The sequence below is a fragment of the Lolium rigidum genome, chromosome 5, assembly GCF_022539505.1.
Source record: "Lolium rigidum isolate FL_2022 chromosome 5, APGP_CSIRO_Lrig_0.1, whole genome shotgun sequence".
Taxonomy (NCBI): Eukaryota; Viridiplantae; Streptophyta; class Magnoliopsida; order Poales; family Poaceae; genus Lolium; species Lolium rigidum.
The window spans coordinates 177,039,442-177,052,146 of record NC_061512.1 but is presented as its reverse complement, the minus strand read 5'-3'; the positions used below and the strand labels follow the sequence as shown (position 1 = coordinate 177,052,146).

General features: G+C 46.3%; 1 protein-coding gene across 1 annotated transcript; it reads left to right on the top strand.

The window, feature by feature from the left end:
* Nucleotides 1-7,629: 7,629 nt before the first annotated feature.
* Nucleotides 7,630-11,740, top strand: LOC124655532 (3-ketoacyl-CoA synthase 17-like). The gene is made up of 2 exons (XM_047194407.1): nt 7,630-8,643; nt 11,025-11,740. Exons 1-2 carry the CDS (start codon nt 7,694-7,696, stop codon nt 11,527-11,529), a joined length of 1,455 nt encoding a protein of 484 aa, XP_047050363.1. The 5' UTR covers nt 7,630-7,693; the 3' UTR covers nt 11,530-11,740.
* Nucleotides 11,741-12,705: the final 965 nt, after the last annotated feature.

Here is a 12,705-nt window from a genome sequence, read left to right as displayed (position 1 = left end):
TTTCGGCGGGTGGCGTGGGGGCTGCTCGCGTGGCTAGAATAAAGGTGGTGGTCCTAGGATCTCTCGCGCGCCAAGTTGAAGATCTATCGTATGCATGTTCGCCTGGATTTGGTTGGATGTTGAGTTCCGGAAGGCTCTGCTAGCAAATGTAACAATGCTCGTGCCTGGAGTTTGCTGGTTTGGGAGGTATTCGGTCGTGTGTGCCCATGATTTTATTCTGACCGTTTGGTTCTAGAGGGAGCGACGCAAAGCTCTGTTCTATGTTGCCAGCAGATGAAATTCTAGTCCATGGTGTATCAGAGACAGCAAATTTCTAGAAGGCCGGATTGGAGGACTAAACGGTGGATCGATTCGTGGTGTTGTTGAGGGATTTGCTTGGTATTCTGGGTCTCGTAACAACAGTATGGAATTGGGGGCAGCAGTGTAGGTGAAGTTCAGAGTCTTACCTTTCAGGGTGAAAATCCAAGGTCTGGCCTTAATTGGTTGTGCCTGGCAATAGTCTTATTGAAGGCATTGTTTTGAGAGCGGGGACTATCTCCACGGTGAAAACCTAAAATCATTTGATCGGTAGACGATGGAGCTTGTGCATTGTTCCCTTCTTGGAGGCGTCGCTTGTGGAGAGCCTGGATTTCAGGTGTTTTCTTGGTGGTGGTTGTACTGTTGTTGCTAGGACTGGAGTACCGTAGCGGGACTTTTTTTCTTAGTTTTATTTTTATTTTTTGGTTGTGTGCATCCGTACTACCATTAGGGTACTGCATTATTGCAGCTGGGTGTAATTGGTATCTTCCGATATTAATATATTCCCTTTATCAAAAAATCATTTAGTTAACTGGGAAATTGCTCTCTCACCTCATGACATGGGAGGGTTAGGAGTAACTGATCTTGTTACTTCAAACAAATGCTTGTTGAGTAAATGGCTCTGGAAGTTAGAAAATTCTGATGGTTTATGGCACACTATGGTTATAGATAAGTATTTAAGAAACTCTAGTCTTTCTACCAGGAAACCTTCTCATTTTCAATTTTGGCAAGGCTTGATGAATGTTTCTCCCTTGTTTTACCGTTGAAAACAATTTGGGAATGGCGAGAGAACTATGTTATGGGAGGATACCTGGATAATTAATAAACCTCTAAGGGGAGTTTACCCTAGGTTGTACCTTTTAACTTTTAGTGTTAATTTTACGGTTGCCAAAGTATTTGAAGCAGGGTGGGGAGTGATTAGATTTCGCAGAGTGTTATGGGAGAAGCAGATAGTTAAGATGTGGGTAGAGCTTAAGGATTTGTGCAGTGGTGTTGTTCTTAATGAAGAGAATGATAGATGTGTTTGAACGATTGAAAAATGATTGTTTTTCTATTAAATCCTTGTATTTTGCTTTGAAAGCTCACGCAATGGAAGTTCCTTATGTAGGCTTTTGGATGATTAAGATTCCCTTAAGAGTTAAAATATTCTTTTGGATTGCTTTTATGAGTAGTATTCTTTCTAAAGATAATTTGGTTAGAAGACTTGGAGATGAGAAGTGTAGATTTTGTAGTTGCAAGGAGATAGTGGATCTTATTTTTTTCCAGTATGTCGTTCCTAATTATGTGTGGGGTAGCATGTGCCCTTGATCTAAAGAGGCTGCCTACAAAGATGGAGGAGCTCTGTGATTGGGTTCACAGTTTTAAAGTTGTTAAGCTTCATAATTTGATTGCTACAGGTGTTGCTTCTATTTTGTGGACCCTTTGGAAAATCAGAGACAAGGCATGTTTTAAAAATGTTTATCCAGATCACCCAGTAAATGTGGTGTCCAGAATCTCGCATAATATTAACGCTTCGGTTGGTTTGCAAAAGATAAAGTTCAGAGATAGAGTACGCTTCGGAGCCAAGTTATTGTTGGTGGTGGCTAGTGAGATCTTCCATCGTAAGAAAGGCTAGGGACCCCTAACGTTGAGACTGGAGAACGGCTAACATATAAGAAAGGAGATCCTCGGTCCAGTGGTTTTAGCAATATTAGGGAAAAAAGGATTGTTTTCTATGGGTTTTGGGAGCTTTTTAGAACGTTGTGGGTCCTTTTTTTTTTTTGCTTTAAGTTGCCCTAGATGGGAAATTTTTGTTTTCCCCCTGGTTTGTATGTCCTTTCGTTGTATGAACCATGTTGTGACTATGTGGCTTTAATAAAAGATGGGGGCTATGCCCTTAATTCGAAAAAAAATCTCTAGGTTATTAGCCCAAATGTATATACGTCGAGACAGAACAATTTTTTTCCATCATAAGGCTCTAAATAATCATACTAAAAATCCGTGCATCAAATGTGTCATCCCCCTCTTTTGCATAGTAAATACACGGTAGCTCTACTGAAAATTTTGGTTTGAAAATCAGGTTGAGCAGTGACATGCACCGCTAGCTAGGAGCACACATTCAAAACTGTCGGAAATGGAATTTTCATCTCTACATGGTTTTGGTGTTTAGTGAGAGGAGTAATCATGTGCTCTAGTGTTATAGGCGTATTCAAAAAAATGTGCTCTAGTGTTATAGGCCTATTCCAAGATTTTCACAGGATGGTTATTAAACCCTCAAATCAATAGTGAAAAGAGAGAAGACTATGTTCCAACATTAGATTTCATTTATTTAAGTCATAGAAAAATCGTACTATCAATTGAGGGTCCACTCCGGATGGTTTTGGTGGAACCAAATCACGTACACAAAACAATATATCTGCACCCACAAACCATCCTATAGTTTTTAGAGAGACCATCAAACTTAATCTATTGGTGCAAGATTTACGAGGTATGGTTGTACCACTTGCAACTCCGGTTAAACCATGTTCCTCTGGGTCCGATTATTTTGGTGCTTGTAATGAAGGGGTTGGTCCGAGCTACGCCACGAGGCACCGAATTTGGATGGCTCCGGTACCATGTCTGGTACTTGGACAAATGTACTGCCTAGCCGTTTGTACCACATTTTGGATTGGCAGTACCGGAACTCCTCAGATCCGGTTTGTACCACCTTGATTTCTGGTTTTATTGGCAATTGATAGTGTTACCGTGGGCGAGTTGAACTGTCGGAGGGGGAGGAGGGGAGCGAGGGGCGTGCCTCGCCTTGTGGCGCCAGACATGGTATGCTCGGTAGTACATCTCGCTGGAGGCCGATAGTACCGCCCATGTTTCGATTGTAGTGGACCATGGGAAATTTGCACTTTTACATTTAGATTTCAGGGCCCCTACAAAATCCATCTTATTCTCCAAGGGCGTGCACCTCTTCTATTTTTGTCCCCCATTAATGTCTCAGGCTCAACTTGTTAGATATCCCCCATAGTGTTGCAATCTCCTTGATACAAGGGGAAAAGCAGTCATGGTTGGCCATAATTGGAATTTGACGCTAAATTACGCACCATTACATATTGGCTGCCCTATTCCTTTTCTTGGTGCATGGATGTTTCTATTTTCACTTCATTCCTGCAAAATATGATCAATGAGATGAAAACTCACATTACAATGGTGAACTCTGCACACAAGGCTCTAGCAACCTAAAATTTATTCTAAGGAAAATAAGTGAGCATTCCAGTAAACAGTCAGCAACCTTTTCTGCTTTGTTACATACAAATCGTTTGCTTCCCCTTTCCTTTCCAACTGAATCACAAAAATTAAGGAGTTGCTTTCTGACAAACTCTAATCTAAAATCAAGAGTCTTGAGCTATTCTGCGGGAAAGCGCCACCTGCTCCACAATCAACCAAGCACCATCCGCCAAATCAGCAAGAAACAACCAAGAAAAATTGTTGCAGCCACAAGCCCACAACGTACCCCAAATCTACCAACCCTAATGGTTATACAAACTGTACATCAAAAGAAGGTTGGGGCCATCACTCACCTGCGGCCACCTCTGCTAGAACCATGGTGTGCAGCCAAAAACAAAACTCCCGGGTGTAGATGGAAGAGAACTCGGCGAATCCATGGTGAACCCGAGTCGGTTCCATGGTGAACCTCTGGCCTTAGGGGGAAGGGGCGGGGCTAGATGCAGGCTCCTCCCACCATGAGTCCATGACCGCCTGTACCGTCATGTTCCCAGTCGACGACCACCGTCGAGGTTGCGCACAGGGAGGAGGATGGGCTTTGGGAGATGCTCGTTGGCGACCTTAGCTGGGCAAGCGGCGGCCGGAAACCCTAGCATGGAGGGCAGGCAGAAGGAGAGACAGAGGTGGGGATAAAGACCACCGAAATTACCGCCTACATCCAAGATCAATGGACACGCCCCCAATGCGCCGACCATGATGAACCGGCCAAGCCCAGAACGCGCGACACCTATCCCTACCCTGGCCCACCTCGCATGCAACCACCGGCAAAGCGCTGAGAGAGCTCCGATCTCAACAGAATTAATCTCTTTAGATAATTTTGAGATTTGATGTGGAAATTTTATATCTAGGTTTTGACCAAAGGAAATTTGATTCCCCCTAGTAGATATTGCTTGTGGATCTTGTTATTCTTGGGTATTTGGGCACCATAGATGGAAGAGGCCACCGCGGAGCTCAATCTTGGTGGTGTACATCTTAGTGGTATTATTAGGAGTCTCTAATTTGGTTGTAGAGATTTCCCAAGTTTTTTTTGTATAGGTCTCTTTGTCGCCTCCAAGGGCATCACATAGTGAATCGTGACACCTTGCATTGTACGAGGATGTGAGGGTAATAAGGTGAGCCTTTGTGGTTATTGGTGGACATCGTACCACCACACCTCTCCAGCGAAGATGTACCTCCCCCAAAGGAGGGAACTTCCGGATACATCATCGCCAGCGAAGATGTACCTGCACCATGCGGTTATTCCTATCATTTACTTGATTGTTATAACTCGTATAATTGCCTATTATATTTTGCTAGTTGTATCTTGTATGCTTGTGCTTGTCCTTATCATATAGGTTCCCCACCTAATTTCATCGTGTAGATAAATTATATTATTGTTGTTCTCCTAAATCGGAAAGAAAAACAAGAAAATGGAAGTCACATATTCACCCCAAGCCCGCTCTAGTCGACCATCTCAACCCTTCTGCTGTCCTCCTCGGACATGACTTGAAATTGACACAATAGTCACCAGCTTTGACAACCATGATAACCTTGTGGGTTGCAATGTTGTGGTGGCAAGCAGTGCCATGCTTACTCTAGACTACCACTAATTCTGTAGGAATGGTTTCGGAAAAATATCTTCTCGTCTTCAACAAGGCAACAACATCTAGTTTATGGATTTATTATGCTATCGAATTGTATCAGCTATAAAGTAATGTGTTGGACTGGTAACCAAGACCTCAACTATTCGAAAACAATCATATCATAGCAAAAACTCACAATATTTTTTGACTTCTAGAGCCCCGCCGTTGAGCTCTAACTTAGATGAGGTTTAACTTCCAAGATAGTGCGACCCCCTGCCTTCGCATCCTCTCCTAGATTGTCTATCTAACCATCAATCCATCCTCGTCATCACCCAGATAACTACTCCCTCGATTCACAATTACCTCGTGTTCTGGGTTTAGTTAATGTCAAAATTTGTAAATTTTGACCAAGAATAGAAAATATCAACATTCATAATATTGAATGCATATTATTTGAAACTATACCTCATGGTGATTCTAATAGAATAGATTTTATATTATAGATGCTGATATATTTTCCTGAATGTTTGTTTAAAGTTTATAAATTTGTATTTGATTAAACCCAAAATGCGAGGTAATTGCAAATAGAGTGAGTACCAAGATTACATAATAAATCTTGAAATAGATTTGTAGTTGGGGCCATCTTTCCAAATACATGTGTCTGATTTAAATTTCGACCATCACGGGTATGTACTCCCTCCATTCATAATTATTTCCCGTTGTGGTTTGATTAAAGCCAAACTTTGTAATTTCTAATTAAATATTTATAAATATTAATATTTAAAAAATTGTATTAAATTATCATAAAATACATTGTACATTTTATACATTTGATATTATATATATTAATATTTTTTTCCTACATTTTTTTATCAAACTTTGTAAATTTTGAGTTTGACTAAATTTAGAAGGCAAACTAAATAGAAACGGTAGGAGTATCAGCAATGATTCTTTCTGGACTTTTGAAGAAAGTTATTTTTTTGAAAGGAAAATGATCCTAATCCCCCGGGGGATAACGCGCTTACAACCCCCGGGTTGCTGGCCGCACGATAGAAGTGGGTCAAAACCACTCCTGCGCACCACGTGGGTGGGGTCCACCCACGTTCAGCTATCTCTATCCTTTCCTTTTCACACACACGCACGGAGAGGAACTTAGCGCAGCGGAGCGCGACGACACGCAGGAGCCATTGCTGCCGGCCGCCGCGGAGTCGCCTTCTACCGCCGGCGACCCCGTCCGCAGCAGCCTCGGCGAGCGTTTCCGCTCCTGGTTCCGGCGGTCCAATCGCGAGAAGAAGCTCCCGTCGTCGCCGCCGAGCAGCACGGCCCCCACCGCGCCCCCTCTAAGCCCCAATGCCCATGCCGCCGCCGCCGGGCGGACTCGGCCGAAGAGGCGGCACGCGGTCCGGCCGCTCGTCGACGAGGCCAAGAGCTTCGCGGAGGCTGCTCGGGTCTTCGCGGAGGCCGAGGAATCCCGCGCCCCCGCCTCGGACCTCATGGAGAGGGCGTCGGCGCTCGCCGTCGCGGCCGACCTGCTCCTTCAGGAATGGATTTCCACGCCGACGTCGGCGACGAAGCTGAGGCTGTCGATGGACTCGCAAGTGCTGGTACCTGGGTTCGCGTTGTTCGCTGCTTCCAGGGCGTTGATGCTACATGTGGTCGCCACCGATGCTACCAGCGCCGCCTCCAACTCGCACTCCTCTGCTTCGTTAGGAGTTTTGCTGCCTTAGGCCTGCGGCTTTGCTACCTGTGGAGGCTAGTTTTGCTTTTTAAGGTGTCCGGCATTGCTACCGAAGGAGAGTGGATTTTTGCTACCATAGACAAGGGCGTTGCTACTAGCGACTTCTGGCGTTGCTCTCCTAGCTGAACGGAGTTGCTGCAATCTCGGACGGTGTTGTTGCCGGCTGCAGGCGAGATCTTCGTTGATGTCTTAGAAGATTTGCAATATATGAATAAAAAAAATTGCTACAATTTATTTTGCGGTTTTGCTACATCTACGTAATATGTTTGCTACGGGGTCTCCGACGAGGTCCCCGGCGAGATTCCGGCGAGCTCGAACCTTTTCTTTTATTTCATGGACGAACCGTTTTTTGCTACAATGTAGCAAAAACAGGTTTTTTTTTTTTTGCTGCCGGGAGGTATTTTTTTTGCTACATTCAGTAAAACCAGATCTGACCGTCCAAGATGGCCGATCCGACGGCTGGCGACCCGGGGGCTGGGAAATCAGATCCCCGGGGGACGCCCAGCAGTTTCCTTTTTGAAATAGACTTTTGAAGAAAGTTATTGGAAGGGATTTCCTGTTTTAGAGATGCCGTCATGGAAAGGCACTTATCGTAATTTGTTGTGAATAAAAATAGATTTCTCCTTGACTCAATAGAGACGATACAACCTACATGTGCTGATGCATCGCCTGCACTACACTTGTCACAATATGGGTTTTGGTCCCTACAGGGTTAGATCTTGCTGCCTATAAATACAACAAGGCGCTGTTTCACTTGAAGCACTCTCTGCAGCCAGCAAGCACAGTCCTTTCGGCCTACTCCCTAGCTACCCTCTAGGTCTCCGGAGAACGGGCGAAGCCGACCATGTCGTCGTCCATGGCCGCGGTCGTGTCGTCGCTCCGCGCCCTCCCACTCCCCGTCCTCGTCCCGCTTGTAGCCTCGGCGCTCGCCTTCGTCGTCACCGTCCTCCGCCGCGTGCTTCGGCGGCAGCGGCCGGTGTACCTGCTCAACTACAGCTGCCACCTCCCGGACGCGGAGCGGCAGTGCAACCTGGAGGTGTGCGAGTACTTCGGGCTCCGGTCGGGCCGCTACACCGACGAGACCGCCGACTTCATGCGGCTCATCTTCCGCAAGTCCGGCCTCGGGCAGGAGACCTTCGCGCCGCCCTTCATCTTCTCCGGCAAGTTCGAGAAGACGCAGGCCTTCGCCATCCAGGAGGCCGAGGAGGGGCTCTTCACCGTGGTGTCGCAGCTTCTGGCCAAGTCGGACGTGCACCCGCGGGACGTCAGCGTCCTCGTCGTCGCCTGCTCCATGTTCTCCCCGAAGCCCTCCCTGGCGTCCATGATCGTGCGCCGCTTCAAGATGAAGGACGACGTCAAGTCGTACAGCCTCGCCGGGATGGGGTGCAGCGCCGGCACGGTGGGCATCGACATGGCGGCGCGCGCGCTGCGGGTGCAGCGCAGGCCAGGGTACGCGCTGGTGGTGGTGACGGAGAACACCAGCCTCAACTGGTACTTCGGCAACAACAAGCACATGCTGGTCACCAACTGCATCTTCCGCGTCGGCAGCGCGGCGGCGCTCATCACCGACGTGCCGACCCGCCGCGCCGACGCCAAGTACGAGCTGCTCCGCACGCTGCGCACGCACCACGGCGCCGACGACGCCGCATACAACGCCGCCGTGCAGATGGAGGACGAGGACGGCATGGTCGGCGTCGCGCTCACCAAGGACCTCGTGCGCGTCGCCGGCGCGGGGCTCCGCCAGCACATCGCCACGCTAGCGCCCTACGTGCTCCCTGTGTCGGAGCTGCTCAGGTACGTACCTTACGTGTTGCATCTACACTGCATTGCAGTAAATTGCGTGTCTCGGTGCTTCGCTTGTGGCCTCTGCGTGCATTTACGGCTGCAGCGCCGTCCACTGATTTCACACACCAGTAGTAACTTTGCTGCTCTGGTATCTCTGCGACGCTGCGACTAGATAAACAACTTTTCACCCAAAGACAGCAAAGCTTGCTCTGCTCTAACATGGAGTATTAATTTCTACCAGACTGACGACAAGATCACCTTTGATCTACTGTAGTAGTACTACGTGCTTATTACTACTGGTATAGAAGAAATATAGCCGTCCTTGTCACTAAATCAATTTCAGGACTGAGAAAGTGAGAATGTGCACAGTTTGAAAGTCCTCTGATCTGGCTTATATCATTGTGAGCCAACTGTAGATCCGAGAACTATATTTCCTTTGCTCTACAATGTGAGCTCTTTTAGGACATTTAACCTTGGCCAAAATGCAAGTCATTCGACACTCTCAACAATGTGTATTTGCGCATCTCGTTCCTACTTAGTATTGGGTATTTTAACTTGTGATTAATCACATCTCTAGTTGTCTAAGCATTTTTTTGGAAACACAGTACAAACGTAGACGCTCTCACATATGCACATACACTCACCCCTATAAACGCACGCACATCCTACCCATATGAACACCTCGAAGAGACTGGGTCAAAGAAATTTTATCCGACGGGTCCTGAAATTGACGAAGTCACCATAGGCCTCTCGCTATCTCACGGGAACGTCGCCTTCCACTAAAAAATATTCCGACTTTAATGAAACACTAAAGTGTCAAACCTGGAGTTTAAACTCTGATGAGCTGGGGATGCCACTGCCCTCCTAACAACCCTCTCAAGCATTTATTATTTTTTACAACAAACCTCTAGTACTGATTGTGGTTGGGAGGAAAAGATAAGGTTGTAGCAATAACTGAATAGTAGCACTGGCATTTAGACCCTTAATAATTTTGTACTCAAGTCTATAAGGATACTCCGTCCAATCCATATCATTTGGATCGGCCGGAGTATATAGCTTGGAACGGAAGTAGACATGCTAGAATATTTGGTGAAAGAAAATGGGCAGCTTCAGAGTAATTATGGATTTATGGACCGTGCACTAGGGGCGTCCCTCTAGTTGTCTACGTTTGACAAAAAAAAAAAGACATCGAGAAACATAATTACATAAAACAAAAAAAAATCGCATCTAGTATAGAACATCGATTGTTCGTTGCAATTAAGTTTCAGATGAAAAACATAGACAAAAGAAAGTAAGATATTTCGTATTAAAAGAAAAAAAACTTAACTTGAACTTTGGTTGTTCAACTTATTTTTGGATTGTTCCTTGTTGATTTTATTGCTATGACAGAAGAAGTATCTTGGGAGTTCTCTTTAGACAATGTTTTCCACTATCGATCATGAATTGTACAGACAGTAGTTGCCATGTTTCTACCAACATAAATGTCAAACTTGACTTCTGGTTTCACCATTTGAGGCATAGCTGCAAACTTGTACTAATTTCGTATTCAGTACTTGAGATTTCCATACTAAGCGTACCACACTACACTGCACACCCCACATGCATATTCAGAGATTCAGAGCAGCAATAGGAAAACTTAATGGAACCACGAGCGTTCTGAATTTCTAGCCCTCAATAAATGTATGGTCGTTGTTAACGGAGTATCTACATCGTGTTCGGTACGACTCTCACTATTTGGTTCTCTGTTATTTCTATACATGTCTCTGAACATTATTGTTACGCACAATGGTGATCCGAGACCTATGATGTCTCTGAATATTATTGCATAACTTTGTACACTAATATGCTTGGAGATGTATACTTTTACACACTGAACATTATTGTTATGTTTTCATCGAAATAATTATTGGTGTTTTGTGCTATAACTAAATATACATAATGGTGATCCATGCGAATTGAGGTCAATAGATGCAGTATGTACTAAGGAACAAATCTAAAAAACTTAAGAGGCTTTTGGCCAAACTGTGATATTAGCTGATAGCCTTATACCACATATTGCATGTAGCACCGACACTGCAGTGGCCTGGAACTCTCAGTCAGTAAAAACTGCACATCCATTTAGTGCAAAATTGCGCAATTAGAAGTGTGCAGCGTCAGTAACATGCTACTCCAGTCTCCAGCGCAAGTGCAGTATATGGAGTTACGTGGTGATGAGGATGATCCTCTGACCATGTTAATTACCTGAAACATGTGATTGAGGTTTAGAGTAACTTCAGCCCAACTTATCAATACCAAGTGCATCCAGAAAATTACCATGCATTTTCAAGATTCAGTTACTAGTATACTGACGCGGTCTCGCCGGACATACGGCGCACGCAAATATACTGCAGGTACGTGTACCGTGTGGCGTGGGCGTACAGCGGCGGCAACCCGAAGGCGGCGGCGGCGCTGGTGCCGGACTTCCAGCGCGCGTTCGAGCACATGTGCATCCACTCCGGCGGGAAGGCGGTGATCGACACGGTGGCGAAGCTGATGGCGTTCGGCCCGTCCGTCGTGGAGCCCGCCCGCGCCACGCTGCACCGGTTCGGCAACACCTCCAGCAGCCTCGTCTTCTACGAGCTGGCATACTTCGAGGCCAAGCGCCGCGTCCGCGCCGGCGACCGCCTCTGGATGCTCGCCTTCGGCACCGGCTTCAAGGCCTGCAGCAACGTCTGGCGCGCCCTCCGCGACGCCGCGCCCGACGCCGACAACCCCTGGAACGGCTGCGCGCACCGTTACCCGGCGGCCTTGCCCGTGCCGACCCCGCGCAGGGCGAACTACCAACCCCAGCAGCAGCACGAGCAGCCGCCGCAGCAGCAGCAGCACGAGCAGCCACCGCCGCCGCAGCAGCAGTGAAGACGCCGGACCGTACGTCGCCGTCGATCCATCGGCCGTGGAAATGTGGAATAAATTGTGCTGCTGATTATAACTAGGAACCGGTCGATGCATGAACCGTTGGTTTTGCGTCATGATCTAAGTCGATGCACCGTCACGTTTCGAATCACCAGATACTTCTCTGTGCACTGTTTTATTTCACTCCAGTGTCAACATTCAGTGGTTATCTCAACTGTCACTTAGGAAAAAGTGGGGTGCCAAGAACGAATTGCATGAGAATAAACGGATTGCCAAAATCAACTTAACCAGACTTCATCTTTGCTCACATGGAACAATTTGTCGACCTATGGATCCACCTTCAAAACATTCAGCTAGATGACGACACGGAGGATAACATCATTTGAAAGCTCTCCACAAGTGGGCGCTACTCCGCGACCTCATCTTATAAAGCCCAATTTCATATGGGACTATCTCCACCAATAGAACTAACCTGAGGTTGGGTGGTTAGGAGGATGATTGTATCTCCAACTCACCAGAGTTTAAACCTCACGGTTGACATCTGTGTATCTTATAAAGATGAAATATTCATTCAGTGTGAGGTGACGTTCCTGTCGACAGCGAGGTCAGTCTTCCAGAGGTACTGATAGGGGTTGGACATCTCCCAAAATCAAGTTTTTCGATCTCCAAAGAAGGCTTCGGATAGCTGACCGTTTGGAGAAGAGAGATTGGCCTAATTGCCGCCGCCTTTGCCCCCTTGGCAAGAGATCTGCGAAGTCGGTAAACCACCTCTCGCCCATTGCTGCTTCACTATTTAGCTTTGGGGCTCATAAAAGGTTGGCTTGGGCTCTACTCTATCAATTTCCACCTTTTGGCCAAGAAATCCCTTAAAGAGTGGTGACTTGGCATGACCGACTCCTTAAGCCTCAACGGCAAAGCCATCGCCTTCCTCACCCTACCCCCCTTCTTGGAAAATTTGGAACAAAAGAAATACACAGCTTCTGGAATAAGCAAGCGTCATTCATAGTGATTTTTTAGAAGAATAAAAAGGAGATGAAACTTCGGATAGCCGCCGGGGTAAAATGTTTGAAAGATTTAATATCGGGAAAGTAGTACTGTTGCCATAATTTTTCTTTATTTTTTCATTTCAAACTCTTTAATTAATAGAATGGGAGGAAAAATTGCGGAAAGTGCTTTTGG